The 18,640-nt window shown below is 48.8% G+C and overlaps 1 protein-coding gene across 1 annotated transcript in view; it reads left to right on the forward strand.

Moving 5' to 3' along the window:
* The window catches only part of LOC135912311 (prolyl 4-hydroxylase subunit alpha-2-like), a 49,661-nt gene that overhangs the window by 20,572 nt on the left and 10,449 nt on the right, over nt 1-18,640 (forward strand). Inside the window, exons 7-9 of the mRNA XM_065444701.2 lie at nt 712-882; nt 9,092-9,268; nt 10,011-10,085. Of these exons, the coding sequence (XP_065300773.2) occupies nt 712-882; nt 9,092-9,268; nt 10,011-10,085 (423 nt within the window). The remainder of the gene's footprint in view (nt 1-711; nt 883-9,091; nt 9,269-10,010; nt 10,086-18,640) is intronic.

Here is an 18,640-nt window from a genome sequence, read left to right on the forward strand (position 1 = left end):
AGACAGGCCATAGCCGCTCCCCACTCTGTTAACAGTAGATCTCCTCGGTGTACTGAGAGTGCGAGGACCTTGTGCCGGCCTCAGTTAACAGCATGCAGATGAGCCTATACCGCAACTGTTTACGCAGACAGACACCGATGCGCATGCATGCTTTCTTGAGACCACCTCTCGAGCAACTCTGAACGTTCCTTCTCAACCACTAAAAGTCTATGTTGCTAACAACGAAAACTAGACTTTTCAGTCTAACCCTCTTTCTCCATTTGCTACATTTCACTCTGTAAGCATCACTAAGATTATTAGCTCAAAAGAAGAACAAGCAACTAATGCGGCTAACTTTCACTGATGATCAGCGATGGATGAACAAAGGAAACCCTAGCCGCTTAGCCAGCGTTCTAATAAATTGCTGCCCTGAAGAATACAAATGCCCTCGTCCAACCGCTTTGTTGTGCGCCGAGGTTTTCATCGTTAGGTCACTCTTAGTAAATCCAAACAGAGTCCTTCAATACGTAATTCAAGTCTCCATTACTACTGCGAGCCTTTTGTCTTGTTTCGGCTTCTCGTTGTATGCTATCCAACCACGATAAACAAAATTCTACAGCCTACTTACAGCCAGAGCCTATCGATCACTAACAGCTTGCGTTGCATGAATGCATGCGACAGAGCTTATATTTATTATGTATTGTGTATACCTCACCCTGACTTTGTGCGCAGAATGCTGCGGAAGAGAAGGACCTGCGCTGTTACCTGAGGGTTCCACACCCGTACTTCCGAATTGGCCCGGTTAAAATGGAGGTCATGAGCCTAGACCCTTACATCGTCCAATTCTACGACGTCATCTGGTCAAAGGAGATACAAGCAATCCGCAGCATTGGAGAGCCCACAGTGAGTCTGTTTCTCATATTCCGCGGAGTTAGCGTCACACCCGCCTATGAACAACTGTGTCGTTCTCTCAATAAAGACCATAGGTGGCAAATTTTTTGCCACTAGGCGTCCTCACCACGACATGGCATCGGCCGTCTGTTCACCGCATTACTGAAAATTTTTCATTGCTGTGCCATGCACTGAGTTTTATCGGTACAAGCAGACGAGAAAGCTTCTACGCCTACACTAGCATCGTGGTCAGACTCTATCAAAAGTCGCCAGCTTCCCATGCTTGTGTCGCCAATGTTGCCAAGCCTCACCAGTCCATGTATTGTTTGCGCAGTTCTCCTAAATGCTAAACAAAGGGTACGTTCCGAAGTTGCCTTGCCAAGGCTATTACTTCATTACTGCTACCCTTGATAGAATGCATTAGAAAGCGTAGCAGGCGACCCTGCTGATACATCATTGATTCGAGCCGGCATAAGTAGTCCTACTTGTTGCTTGCCTTTGTAGTTCGCTGAGAGACAGAGAGAGAAAACAAGGGTAGGAAAGGCAGGGAGGTCAACCAGAACAGCATCCGGTTTGCTACCCTACACTGGGGGGTGGGGGAAAGGGGAATAGAAAGAGGAAGAAAGGGAGAGAGTAAGTACTGAGTACGTGTGGGAGGGACACCATACACAGGGACACTATAAACGGTCGGTTAAGCCCGTGCACTTCAAGTGCCGCACTCGTGCAGGAATCGCTTTTCGAGCCAGTGACGGGTGTGGCCACGGTCCGAGTATCTTTGACTCGGTGAACGGTCTCGAGTCCAGTCTGCGTAAAGTTGCCTGCAGAGAGAGGCGTTGGACATAGTAGTGAGGGCAGTTACACAATAGGTGCTCGATGGTCTCCTCGCCCCCACAGGAGTCGCACATGGGGCTCTCGGCCATTCCCCATACGGTAGGAGTATGCGTTCATGAACGCCACTCCCATCCACAAGTGACACAACAGGTTGCTGTAGTTCGCTGAAATTAATATTCCTCGGGACGGCTTCCAGGCGTTCAACTTAAGCGCATGATTCAAGTGAAGTCGCAAACCAAAGGGACGGGTTGTGCATTGTCATTCTTAAACTAACAGAAGTAAGCAGAACGTGTACTGAAGCATGACTCCGGCAATATATTGGTGAATCAATATTTAGGATGCAATTTTCCGGGTTTCTTTTCCTCTGCAAATGAAAACGTCAGCTCTCTGTTACTGGTCTATGCTAAACAGCTCCGTCTTCCTGTTCTCATAATCCATCCAATTCTGACAGACAGATAAGAACCTAGTGCATTCGCAACTTACCGCGATAGCATTAGGGGCCAGTGTCACAGAAAATCCGATAGCGGGGTCCGGCGTCGGACGTCCTGTGAGCGAAACTTGCACGTATTCTATATGCCACTGAAGTTCTGTCGCTATAGTTGCTCACACATTGTCTTATATTCTTTCCAAAGTTATTACTCGGAATTCTGAGAATGACAGCCCATAACAAATGTCATGACACAAACCGCCGACAGCATATGCCTTTTATGTCAAACCTTCCCACACTGAAATATTAAAAGTATGAAAAAATAAAAAAAAGGTCGTCCAACGCAAGGGCCGCATTTCTATGAGGAAGCTCGCCTTTGTGGATAGTGTTCGCCGCCAGCGTTTCACGGTAAACGTTACGGTTTAATAAGCTTCAGCTGCCGGGAAGCATGAGAAGCAGTCATGAATATTTCCATGCTATCGCGTTTCACTGCTAAAGGCGAAGCTTAACCGTCGTCCAAATTTTATGCGCAGTCGTAACTGGCCCGCTCGTGAAATCGGCTGTGTCTAATTGCAGCCGCGAAGCAAGCGAAGGAGCAAGGCACCTGGAGGTGAAGACATTCGTGTGCCGCGGAAAGTACTAAGAAGCGCGCTGAGCGCGCGGCAAAGTAACCCCTCCTAGAGGAATGTATAGGTAGCGTAGACCGGAGCGGGGATGGAGAAAGGAGGCGAAACTTCGCGGAAGAGGAAGATAGGCGGAGGCGCGATGGGTTTAATTTACCTCCTCTGACAGTTGGCGCAGGTTTTCTTTGCGATGCATAGGTACCGGGCCAGTCCTCTGATAACATCGTCCTCGCAGGTCGTGCGCTGTAAGGCGAGTGGCAGAGTGCGATGGTGAGCCGCCGATGGCAGCTCAATCTCGCGTGCCTAAGGGGATGAAACGCGCCGTATTCCGTCGCGCTCGTGACAATGGAGAAGGGGAAGGAGTGGGAGCCTTGTACATCGGCTGCGCGAGGTCATGCTGGCTTTATCTTGAAAGCGATCTGCTTTGGAGGCACACTCTAGATGGGCTGACGGCTCGTAACTTTGCATGCGCTGTGTGGTCACCCCTCAGCTTGCGTTGAAGTGATAGATAGCACGGAGGTCACTTCGGTCGCTGCTGCTGCCGCGATTCCTCAAGCCAGCTATTTGACAGCAAGTGCCCGGGGTCATCGAGTGCGAAGTGTGAAGGCACCATGCAAGGCAATTTATATTGTAAGTGAATCTTTACAACTGGGCCTTCTACTCCGGCGGCTGCTGCGTATGGTGAGGCCGCGCGAGCCCTGGCTTGAATGCGATCTGCGAGGCGGACAGTGTAGGCGTCTTGGTGCAAGCGTCGTGTGCTCTTCGCATTCATGTGCTTGCGCGTCACCCGCGTTCAGCAACCTAAAAGTCGCTGTGACTTTTTCAAAGATTTTAATCGGTCTCGGTTGCATAACCTCGCATCGAGTTGGTAACACCATGATCAGTGATGTTGGAAGATGAACGCAACTTCCAAGGAATAGCGGGTCTACTTGCCTTTCTTGCTCAACACGACGACTTCATCTGCAAGGAAACCGCATTCATCACAGCGCAATCATCTGTCAACAGGTACAGGCCGTTTGCGCACGATTGCGATTTAGAAGACAGGTCATAGCCGCCTTCTTCAAGTAGGCCTACTCGGCTCTTTTCTCTTTCCATCGGACACCTAGTTATTCTCTGTGTGTTTATGGGGTGGGATCCCACCATTGTGGGCGGGATCCCGCTGGACTCGCACGAGCACAGTCGCCGCAGAGCAATGGTAGGATCCCGCATTTGAAGGCGTTATAGCGTCGCGTTCCGGCGTCCATTGTGCCCGGTTAAATTGAAACGATGGACGCCCTAAGGTTAAGAGAAGCCGACCATTGTGTTTGCGAAGACTCTCCCAACATCGCCGTCACCGGCGTCCAATGAGAAGCCCATCGCAAGCTCACGATGCAAGCGAACAGTGAGCGACCACGTCCTCGGCGTCGGGCAATTCCGAAGCCGCCGTCCACCGCGAGAGCATCACGCGTCGTCAACAACGTAGATAGGACGTCGCTGACCGGGGGCCAGTTTTTTTCAGTACGTATCCAAAATAACGGTCCGGTAAAATGGGATCACCGCTATCTTTGAGGAACGATCGCCTACGCATACCCACACACTGGCACGCGCTACGAAAACAGAAACGTGCACGCACAGCTTCCATTGTGGCACGAAGTAATGAGCAAGCCTCTAAAAATCGCCGGTGAACTGGGACGCCTGGTGCCAGGCTCTTCTTTAAACGCTGTTAACTCCTTCGAGAAACTAGCAGTGACTGGAAATAAGTGGGAATACAGAGATAAGGTTACGTGGTTTTCAAATTTTATGGCCGCTGAAGTCGACGCTAGAGTTGCACCGTACTTCAGAGCCATTGTGGATGCATGACCACTTTCTACGTTTTAGAGCGCAGCTCGTAGGCGTCCGTTGCTGCGTTGACCGTCGGCGTCCCTCGGCATCGGTGGTGTCCCCTAGCGTAATCGAGAGAAAGAGTACAGCGGTGAAAGACGGCGAAAGTCAAGGGTGTCCGAGGAGGAAAGTGGAGGAGGAGGTATATATGGCGAAAGCATGCGAAAAGCGTCGTGCCGCTCAAGACGAACTCTGCGGCGACGAGCGCACCGCCACAACAACACCGCAAGCAGCAGCTCAAACACTGAATAAGGGACGTGCCGGTAAGACGGCATCTTCAATGACCGTGGCAGTGCGTGAAAAGGTAGCAGATTGTTCGGCAAGAGGAGAGAGGATGAAAAGCTCGTCGTTGCGGCAGTAACTAGTGGCACGGCACTGGTGTAGGAAATCTAGGCCAAGAAATACGCTGGGAGCGGATTTAGCAAGCACTGAGAATTCGCCTTGATACACCTCACCGGAAAAATAAACGTTCGCGGTGGACACACCAATAGGACGGAGCAACTAACTCTCCACTCACAGCAGGAAATGTATTAACGTTATCCCAGGGAAACATCACTTTACGGCCAGGTCGCGTTTTGGAATTCAAGCTCACAACGGCGACATTCCCTTTTGTGTCGAAGAAGGCCAAAGCAGCAACATTGTCCTCTAAAACACGACTATCGTTTTGACATGTGACTGGCGGAGGCGTAGGGGTGGGTAGCTGCAGATGACTGATGTGGTGACTGACAGCGGCGGTTTCGTGAGACGTCGTCGGGGTGATAGAGACCTGCGCTGGCCTGAAGGCGTCGTCGTCAAGCTGCGTACAAAAGCTGGTGATTCGTTATGGTAATTCGCTTGGTAGCTCGTCCACTATCAGAGTCAGAGGTTCAGCGTGTCCCATCACCGCGCCCATTGCTACGCCACCAAATAGCACGTGGTCACTCATAGGACGGTAGTGATGGGCGACGGAAATGAGGATGAAATCGGATGCCGTGGCCGCGAATGCCACATTGTAAGCAGACGGGGCACTTACAGGGCGTACGGATATGTTCAGCGGAAGGATTACTGGCATGGCAGTTCCACTCTTCAGAAACTGCAGGTGCTCTTCGTGAGTAATTCCCATGGAACTGTTAACTGGGATGCGCGTTCATAGTAACGTTTGGCCTCCTTGGACGCAGCGAAAGGTTATAGGCACCTATAAAGGAGGTGGTGGTGGATGTCTCACAAAAGTCGCCGGAAGAAAATGGCTCTCCAACCGCCTCACGCCATTCAAGCTCTTCGCACACCACTTGCCGGATCACTGACGCGAAGTCCGATGGAGCTGGGAACTCGTCAACACTGGTGGTGTTAGTTACGTGGACCCAACTTCGGTGTGAAATGCCGAGCTTTCAGCGCTTAAGTGTGCGGCAGTGCTGAATGACGTCACTTACGAAGTGCAGACTCTTTTCCGATAAGGAACTGGTACACGACCTCGGCGATCTATTTTAGAAAATGACCAACTTTGTTCTCTTTTGCCATCTGAGGACACTGGGCCTTGGCCAACTTGAGCACTTCCTCGTTGTACATGCGTCGTGCATGCAGGCTTCGCCTGGAACTTGAGCTCGCTGCATTATAGTTTTCTCTGCAGGATTTTTATGCGAAGCATATTACGAGAGCTCAACCCAGCTCCTCAGGCGCGGCGGTGTCGCCTTCAATACCACGTGACACCGTGACGTCACGACAGAGGAGAAACGGGGCTCCAACTTGAGCCGTCGCTCGCGGCGTCGCGGAGGTATATAAGCAGCTGCGCTTGCCTCTGCTAGACTCACGAGGTGAGATGCCTTCTGGAGACAGAGCTGCTCGTTGGAATGAGAAGCGAAGGTTGGGGCGTGCTACAGAGACTGTTTCTAGGTGGCTTTGGCTCAACTCTTGCAAGATGGGCTGGGTGGGAATCGAACCAGGGTCTCCGGAGTGTGAGACGGAGACGCTACCACTGAGCCACGAGTACGGTGCTTCAAAGCGGTACAAAAGCGCCTCTAGTGAATGCGGTGTAGCCTTAGAAACGAGCTGTTTCTAAGGCTCAGGCGTGCGTCGCTTGCTCAGGCGCACATTTCGTTGCCGCGCCGAACGCTGCGTTGCTCGACGCTCACCGCGTCCAATGCGGGGCGTGTAGTCGCTGCGCCGTAGCCCATAGTCTTACACCCCTTGGCGGGTCGACGGGAACGCTGTCGCGTTCCACTCTTGAAGGCGAAGCAGAGTAACGCATGAGCTGTTTCTTCGTCTAGCCGAACCAAATATAGCCAAGCAACAGCAGTTCACCAGGCTAAACAGTGGTTCAACAACTAAAATAAAGGCTAGTATGCTTCGCATCCTGGGCTTAACCTTAGCTAAGCCACAGCCATTTTTTTATAGCTGCCGGCTCTCCGAAGCACTTCTTGATTTCGTCTGTGGACTTCTCCCACATTGTCAAGGTTTCCTCGTGGTGTTGAAGCCACAAAAACAAGGTTCCCTTGAGGAAGACGGCAGTGTTGTTAAGCTGTTAGGTGGCATTCCATCCACTGAACCGACTTGCTCATTTGTAGAAGCTGAGCGATCCATACACGTCTTCCCCAGCCTTTCCGGCGAAGGTTCATGGCTCGATGTTGGGCTGCCATCAGACGCTGGAAGAAGGCTGAGGGCTGTTGCCGCCGGGAGCCATCTCTGATGGCAGACCGGTAATTCTTCGACTTCGGCGAATCTCGATGGATTGCGCCTCTGCGGTCGGTTAGTTGTCGTTCTTTTGTGGGCGCCGGTCTTCTATCCAGTGCCTCCACCAAAACTGCTACGACGGGGCGCATTTAGTTGAAGATGAATGGATGATAAGGGGAGAAGGGTTGCCGGCGGCGTCACCAAGCGGCTACAATGACAAGCGCCCTTCGTCCTCCTCTTCTGCTGCCCTTGCTGTCGCTTTAGGGTAACAGCATTGTCACGCTGTCCTGAAGGTGAAGTACGAGACCGCGGCCCAGAGTAGAGCCACGAAGTAACTATTTACAGGGACGAACTCACGGCCGCAAACACAAGTGGCGCTCGGGCAGAGCGACAGAGACGAGCGAATGCGTGGATCGTCGAAATCTGATCCAGGCGCGTCGGCTACTTTTTACATGACTCGGCGTAGACTCTAATGCACAACATTATTCGCGTCGACCCTGTAATCCAATTACATAATATTCGACGACAACAGATACAACAGATGGAACCGGCGGCAACAATCGAGAATGTTTCGATAAGTACGTGTGCGCCATGCGCCGAGCGGTAAAGCTAAATGTTGGTAGTATGTGGAACAGTGGACACAAGAAAAAGGATAAACAATCTACGCCTGTCATTATAGTAAAGATGCCTTCGTAAGATGTCAGCATCAGCTACGGTAGCGCTGCGTTAGCATCACAACAAGCAAGTATAAGGTGACATATAGGAATACGCTGAAAGGCAAGGATCGAGAAAGCAGAGCGCACCTATTCTTCATATTTCGCAAAACCAAATAGAACAACCGCCTTCCACCCTCACAATCCCCGTCAGCTCGCGCGGCTCAGTGCAAATGACCAAGAAGACCGGAGCGCGAACGAATATTGTTCCCGTTTGTAGATCTCAGTCACCCGAAACTACACTCCGTGTGCACGAAAAGTGATCGGTAAGAATTTACTCACAGACCCGATTAATAAAGCGCTCCAATGAAGATTGGGAACTCGTTCATTTCATCGACCACAGTTGCACAAGGATCCTCAGCAGCCTTTCTCAAGCTGCTAACTACGAACCTTACGGTATCATGAGACTTCGCCAGAATATATTTCGTAGCAAACATAGCAAGCACTAAATGTCATCTTAATCTCTTGAATACAGGAAACCAATGTTGAAGAAAGAGGGGAAACTTCTAAGATGTATCATATGCCAATAGAAGAAACATTTACATCAATGACCGCTCCGCTGTACGATTGTTGCACTCTTTCTAAGCACTAGCTAGGGTCTGTTTGTACACGGTTCTCACAGTGAATCGTTACCATTGTGGACACTGTCATATTTTGAGCCAATAGGAGAAGCTGTGGCATGTCTCTGGGCCTGTCAGAACTGAGCAAATCCAAAATTCGACAATATGGCTGAATTTGAGCATGTCCGCTACAGGGCCCCTGGTTATATGGCCACAGTGGGGGACCCACTCAGGCGGCGTTGCCTGGGCAACCCCACCAGCATTCACGGCCATAGCCGTACAAGTCCATAGCCGGCCTCCTGTGTGGAGACTGTATACAAAGTGAAGTGTGAAAAGAAAAATAACTGATTACTGGTTTAAAAAACGAGCCTGTCTGAGTTGTCTATTTGCGTGATCTATACGGAAGGTAGATTGTTTAATATAATCATGTATTATTACGTTTAAAGGCGAATTCCGGGACACGCGTTTTTGTTGCACTCACATTCGATACCCGAGCCTTCGCCACGGCATGATGACTGCAGTTTTTCACAGCGCTTTGAAATCGCCTTTCTCCCTGCGCAGCTGGCCCGTGCCACAGTCCTCGAGTGGACCGAAAGAAAGGTGGACCCCGGCCGCATCAGTCATGTGGCGTGGATAAATCCAGACACCGACCCGCTGCTGGAAAGGGTCAACCAACGGGTGGCCATGCTCACCGGACTATCCACAGACTACGAGCGCGGAGACTCCGAGATAATACAGGTGATTACTCACTGAAAAAAAAACTCAAAAAGAAAAACACTGTCTCATGTATGTCCGAATTCCAGCAAACTCGTACATCAAAGGTAGCCAGACTGTGTAAGAAAGTTCTCTTACCCTTCGGAAGTCCAAAGGTCTGGTTTACCGCAGATTATGCCAACCCAAGACTTTAAAGGTTTAACATATATGGCACTTTTCTCGGCTATCTTATCTTTATATCCCAGCTTAATACTTCTATATACACTCCGATATATCGGACGCCTTTGCTGTGTGTTGTACCGGCTGTATACAGGGTGTCCCAAATAGAAGCCCGCGAATAACGAGTTATTGCCTCGCAATTCACCCCTCGAGACACTTTGCGCGTATTCCCCGGGTTTCTTTCACACTCAGAAAAACACGTTTATATAGCCTTAATGAGCAACAAAAAGCTCTACCGGGAGTTTTTCGTGTTGCTCTGCAATATTTCAATGAAACTTTTCATCTAATTAAAATATTTGAGCAGTTGATAAAATAATTAAGGCTAACTATATGCTCAGACATAATGCAAAAATAATCTCAGAAGGTAATAACACTACCTTCGTTCGGCCAAGCGACATTAGCTTATTTTTAAATCTTCGAGCATGATAGCTGGGAGACCCTTTATATCCCTTCGAACTTCGCAAGCTACGCACTCTGTCTGAGCTCGCTTAGCGTTCTCAATCTCACCTTTCTTTTGTTGTTCCTGCGTGCTGCTCGCGAAGAGCAGTACAACGCCTACGGACCTGGGGGTCACTACGAAACGCACCACGACTACCTGCTGCAGGGACTCACAGAGGAGGAGGTAAGTTGAGGATCACCACACAGGCGCCACATGTGAGTGTTCTAATTGATGAACATATAGGGAACGTTAGGTGCCTCAGCATTGACAAGAAAACAGAACTGTATTGCAGAATAAAAATTTGCTACATTGCTATACATACTTTAGGCACAAGGTACATAGGATACTAAGGAAATATCATGGGTATGGCGTTGGATTTCTTTCTTTCTTTTTTCTTTATTTCATACTGCAGACCTAGATCAGGTCCAAGCAGGGTGGTTAAACACAACAATAATACAATGCATTATTCAATTAGGTAGAACGGTAAGACACAACAGTAGTACAATGAATCAATCAATTGAAACAGGCAACAACGAGTTAGTCCAGTCTGTTATAGTTCGAGGAAAAAAAGAATACATGAATACATCCGTCCGTGCAAAATAAGGTGTTAGTGAATTCGGATGATGGTGCCGAGTAAGCCTAGACGTTGTACTGGACAGATACGATGCAGGATTATTTGATAAGTCTCCATTAAAAAACATGGAAAGAAATGGAATTCTTAAGTGTTGCCTTCGCTGCTCAAGGACTTCGATGCCATTATCACGCATTACTTGTGAGGGGGAATCATAGCGAGAGAATTTTGAATATATGAATCGCACGGCTTTTTTCTGTACCCTTTCAAGACATTTATTATTTTATTTTGTTGCATTCGTAGTTTATCGAGAAGATATCGTGGACAAGGCTGTTCACTCTTATAGGGAACGCGGGCATGCTTGCCTTTTTGTTAGTGTCTTATACATACCTTGGTTGTATTTTTTCTAAAATAAACATTCATTCATACATCATCAACCAATTACACTAATATGCCTTGCTTTTATATCGTAACTGCGAAATCTGTGCGAGTTTCACAATTTGAAGGACATCTTAAAATTAAAGAACACTTGAAGATATTTCGGCACGCAATATCCACGCCCCACGCCAGAAAAGGCGCGAAACTTATAAATCCTGACTGCGGCCGAAGTGCTGGTTTCAGAGAGAGAGAGAGAAAAGGATGCATAGAAAGGTAGGGAGGTTAACCAAAGGCAGTTCCGGTTGGCTACCCTGCGCGGGGGAAGGGTGAAGGGGGATAAAAAGAGAAAGAGAGCGGAAGGGGGAGATAGAAAGAAACACAGACGAGCACGACCAAACCGCGTACACTACAGAGCGGTAGGGGGCGGCGTTTTTACAGTGTATAGTGAAGCCCCGCAGACCGCAGGAACCCTAATAACGCCAGTAAGGCCTTTAGCGCGGATGTTCCGAAAGAGTACTGACCTAAAGCTTTGAACTGTGATAGTTAACGATTGTCCAACTGGTCCAGTACTCTGTACAGCACTTTTCTCTCGGCCCTATATCGCGGGCAGATACAGATAATATGTGCGATTGCCTCATCGACGTTGCATGTGGCGCACGTGGGGCTGTTGGCCATTCCATTAAGGAAAGCATACGAGTTCGTAAATGCAACGCCTAGCCCCAAATGGTGCAGCATGATCTGTTCACGTCGTGGTAACCCAGGCGTTTGGTGTATCCATATGTCCGGAAACGAGGAACGCTAACGACACATGGTGAAAGCGTTCTAGTACCACAGCGGGAAAGTACATTCACAGGACATCAGTCGCAGCCCAGCCGCAGCGTCTGTTCGCGAAAGCGGAATCAAGACACGTTGACCACTTTCACGAGCAGATCGGGCGGCTTCGTCGGCTTAGTCGTTCCAGCTGATGCTGCAATGTCCTGGAAGCCATTGAAAGATTATGTTGTGTCCCTGTCATGGCTACGATGATACATGTGTCAAATTTCTGAGGCCAGTTGTTCATTGGGTCCGTGGCGCATTGGGCTTTGTATGCACTGAAGGGCTGCCTTGGAGTCACTAAAGACTGCCCTTGTTGCGGTGGTTCCTGATTAATGAAATCAAATGCGGCACGGAGCGCCGTGAGTTCTGCACCCGTCGATGTGGTCACACGTGAAGTTCTTAATTTGATTTCTTCAGATTTTGCCGGGATGATGACTGCAGTAGCTGAGCAGTTGAGTTTTACTGAACCATCTGTGTAGACATGTTGCCTGAATTTGTGTACGTTGTGAATGTGTACCGAAGTTGCTTGTTTCAAAGCTGGCAACGGCGCTCCAGCTTTCTTCCTGATTCCTGGAATTGTCAGTTGCACTTGCGGCTGGTGCAGACACCACAAAAGATATGATAATCGCGGAGCAGGCGTAAAATATGATGGTATGTAGGACTGATGTCTTACAACACTTTTGGCAAAGGTAGAATGTGGCCTTTTGGCTGGCAATCAAGCAAGACGGTGTGAGGGAATCCGAGTCAGGCGTCGGATATGGGCTCTGAGGACATCTATATCTGTATAGACTGTCAACGGAGTGTCCCCGGCAGTGGCCACTGTCGCAATCGATGACGCAGTTTTGGGGAGACCGAGACAAGTTCTGAGTGCTTGTGCTTGCACACTCTGAAGTTTACGGATATTTGTAGCGCGAGTATTTCCTAGTACAGGTAAGCTGTACCACAGGAAGCCCAAAGACACTGCTTTATATAGTTGCAACATTGATGGTACTGTTGCGCCCCAGGACTTCCCGCCGAGAAACGTAAGAAGGTCCACGATGGCGGCCAAACGCTTTGTCATGTACGAGACGTGAGGGCTCCAAGACAAGTCCCTATCAATGATGACACCGAGGAAGTGGTGCGTTCGTCTGTATCGTACAGTCTGGTCATTAATCCGCAAAGCACACGGGGCCATCGCTTTGCGAGTAAAGGCAACGAGTGCACATTTCTCATGGGAAAGCTCCAGGCCCTGCCTTCTTAGGTACGTTGACACGGCTGTATAAGCCTTCTGAAGTCGTGCGCGGACTTGTAGGCGTGTCACTCCTGAAGCCCATATGCAAATGTCGTCTCCATGTACGAAGGGCTCAACGTTTTGCGGTAACGAATCGGCGAGAGCAATGAGCACCAGGTTGAAGAGGGTCGGGCTGAGTAATCCGCCTTGCGGCACACCATGACTGGTATAGCTAAACGGCGTTGGTGCGTCTTCAGTCAAAATAAAGAAAGATCTTCCATTCAAATGGCTGCGTATCCAGCGAAAGGCGTGTCCACCAATCCCTACAGCTTCTAAGGCGTCCAGAATTGCACGATGATGGTCATTGTCGTACGCACCTTTAACATCAAGGAATACGGCCACAGTGATTCGCTTCAGATGTTTCTGGTGCTGTACATATGTTACAAGTTCAATAACGCTATCTATTTACGAGCGTCCGCGTCGGAAGCCAGCCATTACCTCTGGTATGACGTAATATCCCAAGTACCATTCTAATCGTGTAAGGATCATTCTGTCCATTACCTTGCCGACACAGCTGGCCAGTGCTATTGGACGGTAAGATGACAATTCCAATGGAGACTTGCCAGGCTTGAGGAGTGGAACAAGGCACTGGATTTCCACGTGGTACGGACCAGGCCGTCACGCCATGATGTATTGTGTAGGCCAAGAAGTGCATCTCCGGCCTCTTGACGAAGGTTTGCAAGCGCAGAGTATGTGATGTCATCGGGTCCTGGTGACGAAGGTCGTCTGCACCCAGCAAGTGTGGCCCCTAGGTCTTCGATGGAGAAAGGAGCGTCCATAAGAGGATCTCGAGAGCAAGGGGGGACAATAATAGGAACAGTGCGCAACGTGAATGGGTGAACGCCGGACCCGCGATCCTTGCGCAGTAATCTTCGGCTACGTCGGCTTCTCGGCGTCTTTGATGAAGCGCTAGATATTTAAATGGCCGGCGCTGTTGAGGAGCTGTTCGAAGTCTAGGGACTATTCTCCAGACAACTGACAAAGGTTTACGCGGATCGAGAGACTCACGAAAGGATTTCCAGAGTTGATTTTGCAGCACAGCAAGACGACGTTGAGTTTTCATCTGAATACGCCTGGCCTCTCCAAGGTCGTAAACCAATTTAGTCCGTCTGTGCCGTCGCTCCGAACGACGGCGGATTGCACAGAGGCTCTATATTTCCGCATCAAAATCTGTGTATTTCTCCAATAGCCGAAATGAACGCATACCATCCTGCATAGCCTTGGCGAACAGAATTTCTAGTGTGTACGAAAAGCCTTCGTGGCCCGCATCTTCCATAAGTGATTTAAACGCAGGCCATTCTATTGTTTGCTGAAAACTGGATGGGACGGATTTGGTTAGGCCTTTAATATTCAGGTAGGTTGGGATGTTGTCGCTTCCGTGGGTTTTGATACCTGCGAACCAAAGGACGCGGCGAGTTAGGCACCCCGAGACAAAAGCCAAGTCTAAACAAATAATGTATGTCTGGCCGCGCAGAAACGTGGGACTGCCATCGTTTATACACCAATGTTCATGGTCACAGGCAAAGAAACGAGGTTTCTGCCTTTGGAATTTACCTTGACGCTTCCCCAAAGTGAATGATGTGCGTTAAAGTCCCCAACAACAATTCATGGACAAGGAATCGCATCTATAACGCCACTCAGTCTCTGTCTGTCGAAACGACCTGGTGGAGAAAGGTAAGCGCCCACTAGAGTAAATGAAAGTTTGTGCTTTTTCACGGTCAAACAGACATACTGATTGCTGTCATGTGGCAGCACTGGATGAACAATAAGCCAGTTCACACCGTATGTAGATGACCACCTTGCTAATTTCATTACAAGTCGATGATACAAGTGGACAAGTTTCTCTAGGTTCGGTTCATATATGACAATAATGGGGAATCGGTTGGTGAAAATGCAATGGCAAAAATCAGCAATACGAGATTTCAGTTCACGGGCATTCCATTGGATAATAGACGCTTCCTTGACTTGACTGGCTTCAGAAATCCGCAAAATGTTCGGGTCTAGGTACTGCGTGGTTATACAGTGACTATCAAAGATCACTACCTAGAAGCATACAGGACACGACTAGCGATTTATAGGCTTCTTGTATTTCCACAATGATTAACCTATGAGTCACGTAAAAGGAACTTCTTGTGGAATATTCGACGCGGTGCCTAGCACACTCCTGCAACAACCTAGAGGAACTGATACGAAATTTGCACCTGAGGTACTTGTGCAAGGCCTTCAGCTGATGAAGAGAAGGTGGCGTGATCTTCAGTGAAGCGTAGCTCAGCTTTAGGGTAGGACGGTTTGTGCGCTGTGTTTAATTTAACTTTCTGGGAAGATATCGGAGCCACTTTCACGTCTGTTATTTACCGTGTGCATAGAAAACGTTCATTTCCAGATTAGCTTTCGTGCCAGTGGCATTGTGCGTATACCTGAGCACGATCCATCATCAGTTCTTTCATACAGACCAACAGCGAGCACTCACGTTTCTCAACGTTGACCACAAAACATTCACAGGTGTTGTCACTCCACGCTTGGGAAGCCTGATGACTTCTTTATAGGACACCGTAAGGCATGCTTGGTCCCTGGCGGAGAGATACATAGTTTCTCGTCCGTCACGCTTGACAGAATCATATACATGCTGACAAGAGCACCACGTTCTCTCTTCATGTCTCCATATCAAGAAAGGACATTCGATCGCCTTGAACACAGTCCCATATCTAGCATACCAGTAGCGTCCACCTTTTCGCAAAATTTCGTTGAGCTTCTTAGGAATGTCCGTTTAAATATTCCAAGTACATTGTTCCTTGAGTGACCTGAAAATTCCGCCATTTCCAGTTATCCGTGGTTATCGTAGAGGATGCTGTCTGTCCGCAGTACTCTTTGTGCTCATCTTTGAGCCATTTCAGTGCTCAGTACTGAGAGCCCCTTACATGCGCGGCCTCCCCCTGCCTAATAGTGGTGCTATGAACGTGACAGCCTTAGCCGGTGAAATCACACTGTGTCTCGAGAACAAAGACAGCTTACCCACTAGCCTTAGAATTTACACTGAGTGCGAAAATATCTCAGATGCGGTAACTAGTTTCTCAAAATGTCGTTATTTGTTCATTGGTTCCCCAAAGACACACCTAAGTCCATTTTTCTGTTTTGAAAAGAGAGATTCTATTCATATTTTAGACATTCATTGCACCTGTGATGGCATATCTGATTGCGTGGTTTTCAATTCTTCAGGATGTAACACGACATCATATGGATGCTCAAGGGTATCAGTTACCCCTATTAGAAAGAAAATACTTAGCGTAGACTGTACTTTGCGGCCGTGTGTGATATGTGTGTGTCACGTTGCACAGCCACCATTACCGGTGACAACGGCGATGCAGTCACACCTGAGTTCTTTCTTCTAGTCGAGCAGCAGAAAATTGGGCTCTCGTGCGGCGCTTGGACAACCATGCTATCGCGGTGGGCTAGCGTTCCCTTCCGTGACGGCTCGCTACCGGCTGCTTGCTAAGTCATTTCCTCTCAGCTTGTTACAGCGTGATTAGTGTCCCACGCGTGAACTCGCCTGCTATTTCTTTGGCACATAGATTCGCTACCTGTTACCTGGCGCAGGTTTGAATTGCGGGCCACAAGTGTTAAACGCATCTGCATTTTAGTGTATACGGCAATGGAATTTTGTCACCACGTACAAGTACGTCCGGATATAGATGTATGCGAAAACCATGTAGTGTTTACAAGGGCAGCCTTACTGCTTCTTCTGATTACCCATGGCCAGCCTCGCACGTCCCAATAATGTGTCGTGGGGTCCGACAACGGCATCCTTTCTACCTGGCTACCTACGCGACTTCATGTGGCGTCTAGGGTGGAAGGTACTCCCAAAGTTGGACAAACTAGAGCGGTGCAACATGGTCCCGTCTTCACTGTGTCTCAAACTCCCAACTGCCGCTTCAAGAAGCGAATAAGAATGCACTGCGGTAATGCGTCGTTGCTAGCGTATTTTGGAGGGCCACGCATGCTGGCTTCTATGGCCTTAGAGTTAATCACTTTATCACATCTGGTCGTTGCTCCCTTGGTCGCTTCGTGCGACCTTTATTTGCTGCGGGGATCTCTCACCCGTGGAGCAATCGGTGCGAGGGAGTTGCCACCAGACATCGTCGCTGCACTTTCTTTCCCCTTCTGGAGAGGCGCTGCTCTGAGCTACTGTTATTTCTGTCAGAGTAGTTCTTCTTCCTTGGGGAACAAGAGTTCCTTCGACAGTGGCCGTGCCGTTCCCTGTCGATGGCTGATGGACGCGCAAGGCTTCATTTTCCGACCAGCTTGGTCATTTCAGCCAGGCCGTCATAAGTATTCATCGAATGTTGCCACAACAGTGTGTGCGTGCGTCAGGAGAAGTTAGAATATCAATTAGCGGTTAGTTATTCGAATGAGATAATGTCACAAACGGAGGTGCCATCAGCATAATAAATTTCGTTTCTAGAATAGGACAGGGCAGGTGGAAAATTCGAAAACTCCAAAGAGGACTCCACTGTTAAGGTAGCTGGCTTCGTAAGTTTTAAGTTTTAGCTTACGACCATAACTACCGTTGTGCCACCATAGTAAAATGCATATTCACGACTATGCATATGCTTGCTACAAATGCATATCCGCGAAATGCATATGGTCGCCACCTAGAGGAAGAGCCGACAAACCGCCTGTCCCAGCTGAGGTTTCAAGCGAATGAGGGTGTCCTATTATGACGTCAGGTCAGTGATTCGCAGTCCCGAATCCCGAAAATGAAAAAAGACGGATACTTTGTTCAGACAGGCACTTTGATAAATTAAAGTGAGGTACGCATAAACTTCATTTTGTTTTTGTTCATTTATAGTTTCCTGCCCCATCATCAGTGTTAGTAATATTTTAGGAAGGAGCAATATTCTTTTTGATATACTTTTGTCTATAGGTTCGCTAGCAAGAATGATGGAATGATGTATTGAATGGAGCAGGAATGGATGTGCGCACCTGTCAATGGTGATGACTGGACGGCGCGCACTATATCACTTATGTTTGGGCCACGCGCTCCGCGGTCAAGTTTCATTTGACGCTGATAGTACAATCATTTTCGTATTCTGAAAACAGCGGTAACCTCAGTTAGCTTTACTTCAAATTACTCCATTTAAACAGATGGGGAACCGCCTAATATTGAGAAGCAGTTATTGATTGATTGATTGAAAACTTTATTGTTCCACCGAGCTGGGGTGCCCGCCTCTTAACCTACACGTAGGTAGGGGAGGAGAACGAAGCAGTCCCCGCGCGTTGAGGACGGTGAGTCTTCACGGCCTCAACGGCCAGGCGGATTGCTCGACGCTGGTCGTCTTCAGCCTCACTCTGGAGCAAGGCCTCCCAGGCTTCTCTACTGACAATGTTTTCCTTGGCCCCTGGGGAGCCAGCACACTCCCATATTATATGATCTAGCGTACCTTTTTGCTTACAAATTTTGCAGAGGGTGTCGTTATAGTCCCTCGTCTGTGTTGTAGATCCAATGTGGTGATGTATAATTGTTTCCCTGGAGGCGTCGCCAAATGCGAGCGTCCTCCAGAGAGAGAGACCGATGCGGAGGCGGAAAGATTCTTCTTTCGGCTTTGTAGTGATCGACAATTTCCCTGTACGTGATCATGCCATCTTTTATCCCTGGAACTGGCTGCTCTAGAGTTGCCCGGTGGTAGAGTGCTCGGGCGAGCTCAT

The sequence above is a fragment of the Dermacentor albipictus genome, chromosome 6 (genome assembly GCF_038994185.2).
Source record: "Dermacentor albipictus isolate Rhodes 1998 colony chromosome 6, USDA_Dalb.pri_finalv2, whole genome shotgun sequence".
NCBI classification, from domain to species: Eukaryota; Metazoa; Arthropoda; class Arachnida; order Ixodida; family Ixodidae; genus Dermacentor; species Dermacentor albipictus.